The 14,706-nt window shown below is 39.3% G+C and overlaps 3 protein-coding genes and 2 non-coding genes across 5 annotated transcripts; 3 read left to right on the forward strand and 2 right to left on the reverse strand.

The window, feature by feature from the left end:
- Positions 1–901: 901 nt before the first annotated feature.
- Positions 902–6,496, forward strand: LOC103703295 (40S ribosomal protein S9-2). Its single transcript, XM_008786108.4, has 3 exons — positions 902–1,097; positions 1,755–2,136; positions 6,049–6,496. Exons 1-3 carry the CDS (start codon positions 1,070–1,072, stop codon positions 6,230–6,232), a joined length of 594 nt encoding a protein of 197 aa, XP_008784330.2. The 5' UTR covers positions 902–1,069; the 3' UTR covers positions 6,233–6,496.
- On the forward strand, positions 3,810–3,909 carry LOC113462621. The gene has a single exon (XR_003385384.1). It is a non-coding gene; the product is annotated as a small nucleolar RNA Z161/Z228 (small nucleolar RNA).
- On the forward strand, positions 4,109–4,201 carry LOC113462622. Its single transcript, XR_003385385.1, has one exon. It is a non-coding gene; the product is annotated as a small nucleolar RNA Z162 (small nucleolar RNA).
- A 1,544-nt stretch (positions 6,497–8,040) lies between the features above and the next one.
- On the reverse strand, positions 8,041–8,967 carry LOC103705322. Its single transcript, XM_008788991.4, has one exon. It carries the CDS (start codon positions 8,942–8,944, stop codon positions 8,354–8,356), a length of 591 nt encoding a protein of 196 aa, XP_008787213.2. The 5' UTR covers positions 8,945–8,967; the 3' UTR covers positions 8,041–8,353.
- A 2,899-nt stretch (positions 8,968–11,866) lies between these two features.
- LOC103705333 lies at positions 11,867–12,457 on the reverse strand. The gene has a single exon (XM_008789002.3). It carries the CDS (start codon positions 12,455–12,457, stop codon positions 11,867–11,869), a length of 591 nt encoding a protein of 196 aa, XP_008787224.3.
- Between the last annotated feature and the right edge of the window lie 2,249 nt (positions 12,458–14,706).

Below are 14,706 nucleotides of genomic sequence, written 5' to 3' on the forward strand. Positions count from 1 at the left end.
TTCATTCAAATTAAATTTGAACAACAAAATATCTAAGAAAAAAGGGGGGAAAGGTAAATAATGTGGCCCTTTTTTTTGGGCCCATAGAAAAGATTTTAGAGCCAATGGATTATTTGGGTTGGGTTGACATCAAGTATGACTTGAACCTAACCCAAAATGTTCTAAGTTTAAGTCGAGACAGATTTAGGTTAGTTCTATGATTTAGGCTAAACGTTTAGTCATTATTTTATAGCTAAAAATATAATAATTTGGTTGTTAATATGAAATTATTAAAATTTTTAAAATAAAACTATAAAGCTGGCTTAACCAAGATTATTCATTCAAGAAAAAATAGTTAATTTGACCCAAGAAAGTGACCATTTATAAGATACAAGTTTAAAAAACAAATATTGATGTACTTGAGAATAATATAAATAAGAACCTCAAAAACAAATATCGAATGTTTAAATAAAATTAAGTAAATGTAGGTGAGAGGAGATGGGTTATTAAGATGAATAAAAAGGGATGAGTTTAGATAAGGTGCGTTTGATGAATCTGAAAGATATCTAGGAGGAAGGAGACAACTTCTACATACTAATGTGTTTCTGGATCGGGATGGATCGAGTTTAGGTAGGGTTAAGTAGATTTTTTATTGGCCTAAATTATATGAGTTGGATAATACAAAATCCAGACCTGATCCAGTTTTGAACTCGAGTCCACTTTTCAATGCGGACCTATTGGTTTCCAAAAATGCATCGGTCGGGACGGAGTCAGGTCATGGGTTAACCTAACCATTTGCAGCCGTAAAACCCTAAACGAAACCCTATGGGCCAAGGCACATGATTGCAGTGTATGAAACTTGGTTGGCCCATTTATACTGGTCAATCCGGTCCAGTCCTCAATGCCAGCCAAGCCCAACGCTCGGTCATCCAAGACCCTAGCTAGGGTTTCGGGTTGGCCCTATAAAATGGGGATCAAGGGTTTTGCGGTCGCTCTTCATCCCGCCGACTCCTCCTTCCCTTGGCATCAGACAGCGAGAGAGAGAGAGAGCGGAAGGCGTTCGCCGGAGAAGACGGCGAGGTAACCAGCCATGGTCCACGTTAGCTTCTACCGCAACTGTGAGTCTCTTCTCCCTCCTCTCCTCGTCCTTTATCCCAGATCCTGTTCCCTTTCTCGCTAGACTACTCAGTTTGAACTTGTGAGTCGTTGATTTCAATCGTTTCAGGCTGCTTTTCTTGTTTACATTGGAAAATTTTGCCACTAAAATGGCTATGTTGCTTATGGTTTTGTCAATCTGATCGAGTTAGTCCTAATCGATGCGATCTCGACGTTTTTAGATGTATGCTTTATTTGGAGATTGTATTTTTTGATTTTTTTCTTGGATTTTGCGGAATATCTGTTTTGCAACTTTGTTTTTTGGATTCGAGGCTTTGTGCATTCGTATGCATATGCTTACTTTAAAAAATGAGTTTTTTTGCCCCCGATCGTGTTGTATTGATGGGAAAATAAGAAGTAGATCGCACTCGTTTAGAACCATTAAGTCTCTACCTCATCAATTTTTTTTTGTTATTTTGAAAGCAATAAAATTTCTAATCGATGGATAGGTATATGATTGTACTTTGTCTTTTAAATGATCTTTTCATCAAATATATTATGATTTTGATTAGTTCTGGTTGAATATATTTTCTTTTTGCATAGTTAAAGAGGATTTAGATATTGGTTTTATTATTTCTATAATGTGAGATATTTTTATGGAATAATGTCAATATGTATAGATGGGAAGACTTTCAAGAAGCCCCGTCGTCCATATGAGAAGGAGCGTTTGGATGCGGAGCTGAAGCTAGTTGGTGAGTACGGGCTCCGGGCCAAGCGGGAGCTGTGGAGGGTCCAGTATACATTGAGCCGCATCCGAAATGCTGCGAGGGAACTGCTAACCCTTGACGAGAAGAACCCACGGAGGATATTTGAGGGAGAGGCCCTCCTGCGCCGGATGAACCGGTATGGGCTCCTTGATGAGAACCAGAACAAGCTTGATTATGTTCTGGCCCTCACTGTGGAGAACTTCCTTGAGCGCCGGCTCCAGACCCAGGTGTTCAAGTCTGGAATGGCCAAGTCTATCCACCATGCTAGGGTCCTCATAAGGCAGCGCCACATCAGGTATATAGGACTGCAGTGTTGTTATTTACCTCTTTCTAATGTGTTTTGTTTCAATTTCTCTTGATTTGTACAGGATACATTTTTCATAAATCTGACTGGTAGTAAAATTTTGGTGGTTGGTCTGAGGTCCTGCTCTCAGATAGCAAGAATTCTGCATAATATTCTCATCTCTTAGGAACTTTTTGCTTTTTTTTTTTTCATGATATCTAAGTCAAAACTATGCACCATGTGCCTTTTTTGAGATCTTTTCGCTGAGAAGGTTGCATGTTGTCATTGGTTGATTTGTCAGAATGAAGTATAAACCCTTTTGATAAGTTGTTGACATTATGAGTCAAGTCCCTTTTGTAAATCACAGTTCATAAATTTCAGTTCAAAGTTTCACACCTTATCCCTGACAGCTTTTAGGCCAAAGAAGGTGAGCGAATGTAGAAAAGAATTTATGTGGTTTGCACTTCAAAACCCTTGCTCCATGACATTTTTTTACAGAAAATTGACAATGGAATTTTTATCATATTTCTCAATATTTACTTCGATATTGTCTGCATAAACTTGACTACTTTATGAATACATGGCCGTTTAAATTTTAATGACCATAGTTTTGTATGACTTGCGCTTTTTACTCCAAGAAATCAAGACTTACTTTAGAGGATAGTGCAAATTGTTGATTTTTTAAATTGGTTATTTAATAAAAATTGAGGGCACATGTGTTTTAAGAGGATGCAAAATCTAACATACCAAGTGCTAGAAGGTTTCTTAGCTAGTGCAGACTATATTGATATATGCAGTTTATATAAATGCAGCTGTATGATCATAGAAACTGATATAGAAGGGACAGAAAGAGTTAATATTCTGGCTGGAGGGTATATTCAAAATAGGGTTTGATACTCAGGTCTGCTGGTGCGCATCATGATTGTAGGAAGGTGGCCTTAGTTTTTGTAAGCACGTGTACATCTTGAGGTCATGTTGCTCATTGCTTCCGGAATTCAACTTGGTGGGAGTCTTGAATACTTTGTGATCATGGTGATACAAGTCTAAATGCATAGTGTGCTATGGCATATGGGTTCCAGTAGTTCAATGGAGTTCAATGTTATATATATATGTATATATTTTTAAAAAGTTGTATTGGCATCTCAAATACAAATTTAGATGGTTCCCTGGTATACGAAGTGTCTGACATCACTTTGAGGTGTAATGTACTGAGAGAACTTGGTGAGTGGAAAGGTTCTCTATCATTGCCAACAAGCTTTAGCTTGGGACTACAAGAGTATGATTATGTTAGTAAGGTGCTCTTTTGATGTAGATCCAATGTTAACTCTGCAAATAAATGTATATCCATGTAATCTAGCGTACCTTTAAATTATAAATTTAGGGGAAAATGTTAAATATTGGATAACAAAAATAAAGCAGTCCAGTTAATTTTTAAATGTATTAAAATATAAATGGGATATGTAACCCTTCATTCTTTCGTTCATGTGATGCTGGTGTTGACTGCTAGATCCATACAAAGTGAATCGACAGCAAACTATTATAAAGTTACACATCGAGTTCTGTTTGATGGCCTGATTTCATATCATTTTTTTATTTTTCTTTTCCTTTATAGTTTCCCCTTCTTTTCCATTTTTTTATATCATAGATGCTCTTTTGCCCCTAATTAGTGCACTTAATATATAGATATACCATATGATGAGAATAACTTTTTATTTCTCACGACGGTCATCTGAGACACCCTTTTTGGTGTCTAGATTGATGCTACCTATTTTTCTCTGATGGTATCCTTTTTCTTCATAGATCTTTTTTATGCTTTTGATTTTTTTTCCTTCGTTTATCTTGCTTGAGAGTTGTGGTGATGAATTTTTGTTTGCAATTTTCATGCTTGAAAGTGATGTTCCTCCTACTCATTCTGAACATTCCATAGTATCTCCATTTTGTGATTTATTTTAATTATTCCATTTTTCTAATGATTTCTTTTTGCGTGGGCACAATGAGGAAATAACATTATTCTTTTGCGAGATCCATAGATCTGTGAGTAACACTTAATTTTAGTCCTTTTCATTCTGAGTGTCCCATCTGTTGTTTCTGTAATATTTTAGCTTTAAAGTTATAAAGGATTTATCACTGATGATATTTATGTAATATGTTTGTTAGATTAGTAGAAAATAGGCATCCATCATTTTTATCTAGCATTGTCACATGTCTGTATATTTGTATATGTGTGGGTGCTGTGTGCATCCATGTTTGCTGCACAACCTAATCAAAGTATGTATGAAAATTCATTAACAACAGAAGGCTCAAAAATCTTGCTTACAGTTACACTATTTATTTACAAATAAATTCCTGATTATCTATTTTAACAGTTTCTTCTATCCTGATCAGAACTTTCACTGTTAGTATCTTTGAAACAATTTTTTTGTTCTTGACAAACACTTGGTTGGTAGTCACCAGTGTTTCACACTCATGAGATCCTTCCTCAGCCCTGAATTAGACAATCCCTGAGTCAATGCCTTAGGGCAATCTTTCAATATGATAATCAAGAGAATATACAACATAAACAGAGGGCCTTACACATAAGATGAATATCTACATCTCTCTTTAGGTCAAAGGTGATTCTCAGGTGGTCGTTTGTTGGCTGTCCCCCTACAACATTAATACTTACAAGTCTCACTTTCGCCTCAACAACAGTTTTATTATGTTTGATAAGCTATCCTCTTTTAAAGCTAATGATCTACCCAATTTTCCTGCTCTCTGGTTATTTAAGCTTGTTCTATGTAGCCTGACCAGAACTTGGGACCATGACTTCCCTCCCCTTTCTTGGCTCTAGCTAAGAGTGGTTTTTGCATGGTTCTTTTATAACAGTAGATTGTGTCTTGTTGGCCCAAAAAAAAGGATGTTTTAGGTAAATATTACAAACTGCCAGTGCACCCTAAATTGCATGGTATGAGAAGGTGCAATAAAGACAAAGACTTGGTTCGAACTTAGAGATATGGAAGGTCAAGAAAAAGGCATGGAGTGAGAAGATAAACTGGATAGGATTTGTAAGCAAGGAGATAACAAGTAGTGGTGTTGGAGGAAGAATTCATTGTCATTAATTCGGTAGTAATGGTGGTTGAAGGATTTATTAATTGAGCTACAAATTGCTGGGCAATGCATATTTGTTATTTTTTTAAAATTTAAGATATTACTTGGTTATCTTATTCAGCATCTTGCCCGATCATTGTCACTTGTAGCGGTAATATACATTCTAATTTCGTTTTGGAATATCAAGTTTGTAGTTGGTTTTGGGTGAAGCCTGCATACAAGCTCTATAAAATGTGCTGTGTTTTGGTTTTTATGTAAAAATGCTATACATGTCTTATCATTTCTGGCTCATAGTTCTGAGTTATTCACCAAATAGCTTGGATTCTTGTAGGTTTCCTTCCCGCGCATCTACCTTACTTTGCTTGTTTAGCATCTTTGAATGTTCTAATCTTGTCTTGAAGGAGCTGTTTTTCTGTGGGTGTCAAAATTTGTAATTGTGACCAATACCAATTCTTCACAATTCATTAAGTCTGAACTAATATAAATATTCTCTGTTCCTCTTGCGCTTTGCAAAAGCTTTGGCTTTGTTTCTGTTTCTTGCTTCTTTCTTCTGTGTCGTTATTATTTTCATGAGTTCAGTTTGTTAGTTAAGCAGCATTCATGCTTTGCAAGATTTCTGCACTACAACCATCCCTAGTCCGCAACTACTAATCATGGTGCCATGCTTATCTTATGTTGGTTGTGCAACAGAACATCTCTCTCTATGTATGAAAAGAAAGTTGTTTGTTTTTCTTCTTTTTATTCCTATTTGGGTAATTACATACAATGTTCTGATGGTTTCTCTATGAGTGTTAGTTCTGTAATTTATGTACTCTTTTGAACCTTCACTTGTTGCAGGGTTGGCCGCCAGGTGGTGAACATTCCTTCATTTATGGTGAGGGTTGACTCAGCTAAGCACATTGATTTTGCTCTCAATAGCCCATTTGGTGGAGGCCGCCCTGGAAGAGTGAAGCGAAAGAACCAGAAGGCAGCAGCTAAGAAGGCGGCAGGAGGTGATGGTGATGAGGAAGATGAAGATTAAGAACTTGATCATGGTCTTGGTAGCACATAATTGTCAGTTCAGGTTTGAAGGCTTGTGTTAGATTTCGCTAGGGAAACAATGTGTTCTCTCTCTTTTTGACTATTGCAATATGGAATTGTGTTGCTCCATTGACTCTGCTTTCTTTCAGATGTAGCACCACCCAAGTGGTACCTCTGGTTGCATTTTTATCATACTAAACTTTTTTTTCAGTTTGGCTTGTCTGATTTGAATTATTTGCTTCAATGGTAGTTTGTTGTTGCTTGAGTTCTGTTGTTCCATTTTCTAGGGGGTCTCTGTTTTCATCACTAATTCTCTGCAGTGTTCGTGCTTTTAAAGAGCGTATAAGATGGAGGTGCAGCACTCCTGGATAAGGTTTGTTGTGCGGTTATCCTCCAGGTTGTGGAGGCATGAGGTATGTAAGGTTGTCGTGTATCAGTCTTTTGCACTTTAATTGGCTTCAATTCACAACATCTACTCTTGTGGGAAATGAGCTGCTGTGGAATAAATTGGTCTCACATCAGGGAAATATGAATTTGATGAGAAGCAGTATCTTTTTGCTGGTCTGGCTTTTGTTGGTAGCAAGGGTGGAGGTATTACTAAATTTTAATCGAAGAGAGATTCTTCAAGGTGGACAATTTTTTTTTAAAGATCACAGGTTGAGGAGTTGAAGAATTAGATGCTCAGCCTGCTGGGGAACTTGTAACAGGTGGGGTTGGGGTTGAGAGCTGAGGTCCCCAGATATGTGGTGACCAAAGTCCTAATCTTCTAGTCTCTCTCAATTCATTCATGTTCCCCTATTCTTCTCTTTAAGTTCGTCGAGGGAATTGACCCGCACTATGTTCATAGTTGGGCAGCAAGATCTCCTAACAACAAGAACTTGAATGAATCTCTGAACCTATAAACTACAGGCAAACCTATACCTGATACCTTGGTCTGAAGAGGTTGGCCTCAAGGCAGCTGAACAAGCTGGTATATCTGCATTTAATGATGTATATTATTTCCATATCAAGGAGATAAATACTAGTTTCAGCTTCTCTACAAATAGCTATTCCAACGAGAGTAGGGCTTGTTTTTGGTTTGGCTGGCTTCCCAATCATATGGATGGATCGAGGCAATCTCTATAGCTTGATGACAAGCTATTGTAGCCTATTGCAGAGCACATTTAGAAAAAGAGAAACTTTTATAACAATATTTCATAAACAGCCTTTTGGACACACACCTGTGGATATGCTTTTCTTCAAAACATGTCATCGTTCCATTTGCAGAAGCATATAGTTCTTAATTTGGTTTATAATTTCTTATGCGGAAGAAGACCATCCTACCACCACCTTAGTCCAAAAGTTCAAGCACCAGATACCGATGGGACCAAACGGCCAATTAAACCACCCATATTTTGATACGTCCCAACAACTGGCATCTCACAACATGTCCATTATCCTGATCCACGCTTCAATCTCAACAACCTTCTAGAGACTTAGACCTGCTGCAAAACATGTCCGGTTTGAAGTTTTCCATCACAAAAACATATCTTTTATAATTATTCATTTCATAACTTATCTTGCTTTTATTACGATCTAGTATGGATCATTCACGTTCCTCGACTTTCGCATAAAGTTAATTAGATCATCTGGACGCACGTCGCACGCTTGAAATGCAAAAAGACATGCAACCACAGAGACAACAATTCCAAGAAGAGAAGAGCCCATTGCCCATTGGGCCATGACCCGATCTCTCGCTAGTTTAAATCAGTAGTGCGTACGCTTTGGAATAAAACATATGTAAACTATTGCTCGGAGAAAAGCAGTAAATGAATAATTCAATCATCACAGAGTTAATTATTACGAGACTCGTAAGGACATTGCGAAGGTTATTGATGAATATATATGGATTGATGGAGGAGAAATTTATGGTCATGGGAATTAAGTAGCTGCCCTCTCATATTCCGGAGACACCCGTAGCCATCACAGTCAACTCAAAGGAAGGAGAGAAACGCAGAAGAAAAGAAGAAAAAAGAACACAACATAAAAACCCACCGTCGGTCCAGTACCCTTCTTCAAAACAAGCAGCAGCACTTGTAACACTTGCGGAAGAGCAGAAGCAGAGAGAAAGCACTTCGGCCGCTTAATACACATCTTTAAAGGTCATTTTGCCGACGGCGATGCAGTTGCCAGCCATGTTCATCAACCGGTTATTGTGATGTTCCAGCGGGTTCGGAAGCGAGAATTCTTCGAAGCCGTCGTTGCAAGTGCTGAACATGGTGATGGCCGAGCTGAATCTGGTGACGAATGTCCCTACGTCGCGCGCGACGAACGCCTCCACCCCTTCCTTGGTGTTGTCCATGGCGTCGTTATAATATTCGAGGCAGGATTTGATGCAAGTGAGCACCTTGTTGGACGTCTGCCTCTGGGACATCGCTTTGGTCCTGGCGGCGACGACATGGATGCGGTCTTGGAGCGCCTCGATTAATATGTTGAACACGTTGGTGGCGTCGATGACCTGGAGCTTGCCGGCGTAGAGGCGGGCCGAGTTGATGCAGATTTCGGGGTGGTGGGTCTGGTTGCAGAAGGGGACGATCCGAGGGTCAACCGGGGGGAGGGGCTTGCCGTGGGAGCCGACATTGGGGACGGCGGCGTGGGAGGCGAGGGGGAGGAGGGCAGAGGAGATGGCAAGCAGGAGGAGGAGGGTGTTTCCTGGCCTCATGGTTGCAGCCATGGTAAAGTGAGGCCAGAGATGAATGGAAGGAGTGGGAGAAGGGGAGGATATAAGAGGAGGGGAGGGGAGATTTAAAATGGTCAACTTTCTTTTTCTTTTTCTTTTTTAAATGATAATAAAAAGAGTCTTACATACAGCCACAGGTTATACATTTTTATCAAAAAAAAAAAAAGAGAACGTTTGCAAACTTTACAGGCATACCATTCCCCCAAAACCAATGGTTTACAAGGCGAGAATGTTGGAAGGCCTCAGGTTTGAAACTGCAATGCCCACGGCGAGCTCTCTCTCTCGCCCGAAACTACCCATCTCCATGCCTACGTTCACTCTCGGACATGCAACGGCTAACACGTTGACCTTGACCACTTGAAATGCCAACCATCCATCTTTTATTGCTTGCAGTATTTTGGGTTTGACATAGCTTACGTAGTATATACTGTATAATTAAGAAAGCAACAATAAGCATGGCATCTAGTATTGGTATGTAGTTTAATTAGCACCATTTATTTTGGAGCAAATTAAGTGTATATTTCTTGTGTAGGGCGTTGGGTTTTGCTTCGAGAAATAACAAAAAAAAAAAGCAATTTTTGCCCTCGACAACCTCTGTTCTTGTTTTCTAGATAGCGTCTTGCAATGCTATCTCTCTCAGGAATGTTTAATTTTGATGGAATATGGGAATTTTCCATAGATTAAATCTTAGTGCTGTTGTCAGTTTTCAAAATAGGACACATGCAAGTGCTGCGAGGCTTAATTGCCGTTTCTTCTTACTGGTTGCAAGAAGAATTAAAAAAATTCAAAACATGCTGTTAAAGTTTTCGTTTCCTTTGATTTTTGAGCAAAGAAAGGTGACACTTCAGTCTGCTAGCTTCTGGCCGCGAATGCACTACAAGAATTCAACATTTTAGTGATAACCTGTTAGTGACGAACTACAAGTCCAATCACAAAATGCCTCTTATTAAGTGATGAGACGAGAAGCGGTCATAACAAACTATTTTGGTCTATATCTTTAATGATGAAACAAAATACCGTCATCATATCTATATTTTTTGTGACTATTTTTCATTTATCATAAAAAAATTTCATTAATATATCTTTTTAAGATGGGAAAATAAGTTTGGGGCCAAAATTAATTTTGGTCAACTCACTAAATATGATTTTATGATTCATCATTAAAACCTATATTTTCAGTGATGACATTTTAAAATGGTCACCGTAGATATATACTTTTAATGACAAACTTGTAGAGTGATTAATACAAGTCTATAATTTTAGTGATAATATATTATGTTCTCATAATTTTGGTGTCAAAATTGATATTGAATAAATCACTAATGATAAATTTATAATTTATCACTAAAACTTATATCTTTAGTGATGATATTTTAAAACAATCATTGTAGGTATATATTTTAAATGACGGGATGATCCTAAAGTGGTCATTAACTCTTTATCGACTCATCATTTTTGGGCTCTTTAACAAAAATTGTTTAATCTTTTGCCACAAATAAAATCATCACTAATGTTTGCCTTTAACAGCCATTCGTGTTTCGTCACTAAATATAATAGTTCTTTTGACGACTTTATATTTTTATCACTAAAACTTTTAGCCATAGGGCCTTTAGCGACCAACTTGTGACGAAATAATTTTGGTTGCTAAAATCTTTTAATGTCGAAAGTAAAAAAATTTGACCAAATTTTTCTTTGGTAAAACCCTAAATTTTAGGATTGCTTTATTATAAATTGTGTATCACATGTTCAAAATATAGAAACTATCTTTTTGCACACAAGATAAAATAGTGTATATCTGACTCTTCTCAGATTGCATAGTAGTGAAAGCACTTGAATTGGGATGACACATAGAAAAAAGCTTGGAGTGACTTTTGTATATCCAATGAGAAGTATCTCATATTTTAAATTTGAATTTTTTTCTCGCTTATCACCTTTATTCTAAAATATCCTTTTTGGGGTTAAAAAAAAAGCTCTATTTACTGCCTGGATGGGCCTCCATTTTTTTTTTTTTTTTTGGTTACATGGGTAACAAATTCTTTTTTTTTTTTGATAAAATCATGGTAATAAATTTACTTCTCTTGTGTGAAAGGGCCATCGGCGAGAACTTTTCTTTTCCTCTCGGATCAAATTGAAATTTGTATTAAGAGAATCAAGATCAAATGAGGATTTGGCAAAGGCTAAGATTATTTAAGATTATAGATTTTCAATGTTTAGTTGTTTTCCAAAATGATCTATTTTCTCTACAAATAGCAATCTTAAGTGATTACTACTATAAGACTTTCAATTAGAATTTTTAGCATAAAATCTGTCCTTATTTCTTACCAATTTGTTTTTTTTTTTTTGTTGTTTTATTCTGTTTCCTAGCAATTAGCATACATTATTCGTACCTTTTGCTAGTTTATAAGGATTTGTTACTTGGCTCACGTACTGCATGAAAGATAAAACCACCAGGAAAAGACTTGAGAACGCGCGGGCTACAGCATGCGGCTACGCTAATCCCCTTTCAATCCACTGGCATTTACCTTTGGGTTGTGTTCACCATATTCTCCTGGCTCTACTTCTTAAATTAATATCCAGTCATCAGCAGCTGCCATCTCCAGAAAACCACAGATTAATTACTTTATTGGTAGTTCCATATGGCTTACATATTGATTAATGCAGGAGATGTTTATAGCCATAGGAAGCGACTGCCTCTCCTCCAATAATCCCAAAACATCTACAACCATTGCAAATTAAATCGAAGGAGGACCTATCCACAAGCCCCAACCATTCCCTTCCATTTCTTTAATTGCACAAATATATAAATTAACATCCCCCCCTCTTCGGTAACAAGAAGCACTTGCAAGACTTGTGGAAGAGCTAATTAATAAAGGACACGGAACGGGCTTCCCCGCTTCAATTTTTTTTGTTATTATTTTATTTAAAGGACAATTGGCCGATGGCGATGCAGTTGCTCGCCATGTTCATCAACCGGCCGTTCTGCTTTGCCAACGGGTTAAGACTCTCCATGAAGGCGTCGTCGCAGGTGCTGAACATGGTGATGACCGAGCTGAGTCTGGTCTCGAACGTCCCCTGGTCGCGCGTCGCGAATGCCCGCACCCCTTCGTTCACGTCATCCAGCGCTTCGTCGTAAAACGCGAGGCAGTCGCCGATGCCGTCGAGCACGTTCTTGTTCCACGTCTGGCTCTTGGACAGCGCGTGGGCCCTGGCTTTGACGACGCCGACGCGGTCCCGGAGCGCGTGGATCATTATGTCGAACATGTTGGTGGCGTTGAGAGCCGGGTACTTGTGGGAGTAGAAGCGGGCCGAGTTGATGCAGACTTTGGGGTGATCGGTCTGGTTGCAGAAGGGGATGACCCGAGGGTCGACGGGGGGGAGGTGGGGCTTGCGGGGGCCGGTGGGCCTGGGAGGGCGGCCGCCATCGGGGACGGCGTGGGGGGAGGCGAGAGGGAGGAGGGCGGAGGAGATGGCAAGCAGGAGGAGGAGGGCGTTTCCGGCTGGCCTCATGGGTGCAGGTAGAGCGAGGCCAGAAGAGGAGAATGGAAAGAGCCGGCAGAGGGGGAAGGATGTAGGAAGAGGGGGAGGGTAGTTTTTGGAAGTTGGCATGCTTGAAACGAACCGTGATACCTATATTCACTCTCCGACATGCAACGGTTAAGACGTTTGGCTACTTGCAATGCCAACCATCCACGTACCTTTTTTGCCTTAAATTTTTGGGTTAACAAACCATTTCAGCCATTAATAAGCTACCGAGCTCCCATTGTACAACAATTGCTGAGGAGATTAATGGGTGAAGCAGCAGGGTCCACCATACAAAAAAGAAGGCAATGATAAATATACTATGATATACATGTAGTGTTTATAGTTGAGTACTATATATTTTGGAGCAAATTTTGTATGTTTTGTTCTTCTTGATGAATCAATCTAGCTTCTCTTACTTTCTTTCTTTTTTTTTTTGACAAAGAATTAATCTATCATCTCGACCAGGGGATCTGGATTAATTAGCTTAATTATATTTGTTGTCTAGGACTTTGGTTTTGCTTTGATATATCAAAAACAAAAAAAAACAACAAACTTTGCCATGCATGGGAGCTTTGTCCTTGTCATTTGGTGTTGTGTTGCAATGCCAACTCTGCAAGTTCTATTTAAACTGACAGGATGTGGGAATTCGATCTCAGTAGCTTTGTCTTTGTCATTTAGATTATGGCTAACAAAAATGGGTTATCTCTCACTATAATTCGCCAATCAGATCCTTCAATGCAGCATAATGGATCCCTTGCCCCCTTGGTCAGTGCTCCTGGAGGTGCTGATGCTGGCTAAATTCCTTCTACTTTGACTGAACCTGCATCGTGCCTCTTCTTGCGTAGACTCGAGCTTGTGAAGAAGCACTACATGATCAGGACATCCATGAAGAAGTAGGAAGAAGATTAAGGAGAAAGCACTGTTAGTAAAAGGCCGACCGTAGATGACAAGATATCCAATTCAAGGGAGGAGACCAGATGCACTAGATGAAAATGGGACTTCACAAAATCCTAAAGAAGCTGGGAGTCAATGCCTACCTACTTCGAGCTTTTGGAAGATATGAGCCCAGACGCTAAGTTGGTGGCGGTCGCTGGAGTTCCCAACTCATCTGCCGTCCGAATCGAAGAGCACAGCAAGCTGGCAAGCTTTTATTGGTCGGCTCATCTCATCAGCATAGGCCGGTTCCGAAGTGTATCGGATCCTATCTTCAACATGTTAGATCTCACAACTTATTTTGGAAACCAGATCACTGTCGACAAGGTCTCATATCTCCAACTACCATCACTTGCTGAGCCCCCACCAACTTGAGTAAGAGATCGAGGTCTTGGGAAGCTGAAATCATATCTGCCCGGAGCCAGTCTCATCATAGGTTTTTAGCCAAGTAGCAAGGAAGGCCAAGTTCAACAACATTTACGAAGAGTACCAAAAGTGCAACATTCAAATCCGAGCCAGATCTTCTCAAGCCACAGGAATTGATGCAAATAAGAGGCATTCCAAGCACAGATGATGGCTACTTCTGACCCTGGAAGTCATACCAAATCTAGGTGTACTTATAATGATCTGATGGCAGGCTATAGGCCATCAAAATGAACTGATGGTGGTTAGCTCAACGTCCAGCCCGGTGGACATCTGATGATGCGTATCTTATCGTCAAAACGAAGCCAACTGTGCCCACATCACCTTCAGAAGGAATTCTTTTAGAAGGCTACAAAAAGGACTCCTGCATGGACTCGGGCATCCATGCCATCCAAAGTTAGGATCGAGCACTTATCACTGTCCGAATTCGCAGAAATCATGCCCGAGTCAAAGACGAACACCATATAGGCTGCTTTACTGTCAAAAGGTATCAAATGGTCAACTAATTTCGTTCGCTAGTCTCCTGACAACATCCTTCCCACCATCATAAGGAAAACTATTCTAGAAGCTCTTTTTTGTTGAATTTTCTTAGTTGGGATGGCCTAGGATTTTAGTCTTTGGTTTCTTGTGAAGTTCTAGGAGGCTCCCATGCATGAGTTTAGTTTGATCCAAGACGCTTAAAACATATAAATATTCCCATGTATACTACTCTTCTCAACCATTGAAGCATAAACAAAATTTTCTCTTGGGGTCTTCTTAAATTCTTGAGTGGGGAGAGATTGCTTGAGATCCCCTGGAGCGAGGCTATAATTCAGGAAGAGACTTTAGAGGGTAGAGAAAAATATTACTATGACATTTACTGTTTAATATTGCAAAAT

The sequence above is a fragment of the Phoenix dactylifera genome, chromosome 6 (assembly GCF_009389715.1).
Source record: "Phoenix dactylifera cultivar Barhee BC4 chromosome 6, palm_55x_up_171113_PBpolish2nd_filt_p, whole genome shotgun sequence".
Lineage (NCBI taxonomy): Eukaryota > Viridiplantae > Streptophyta > Magnoliopsida > Arecales > Arecaceae > Phoenix > Phoenix dactylifera.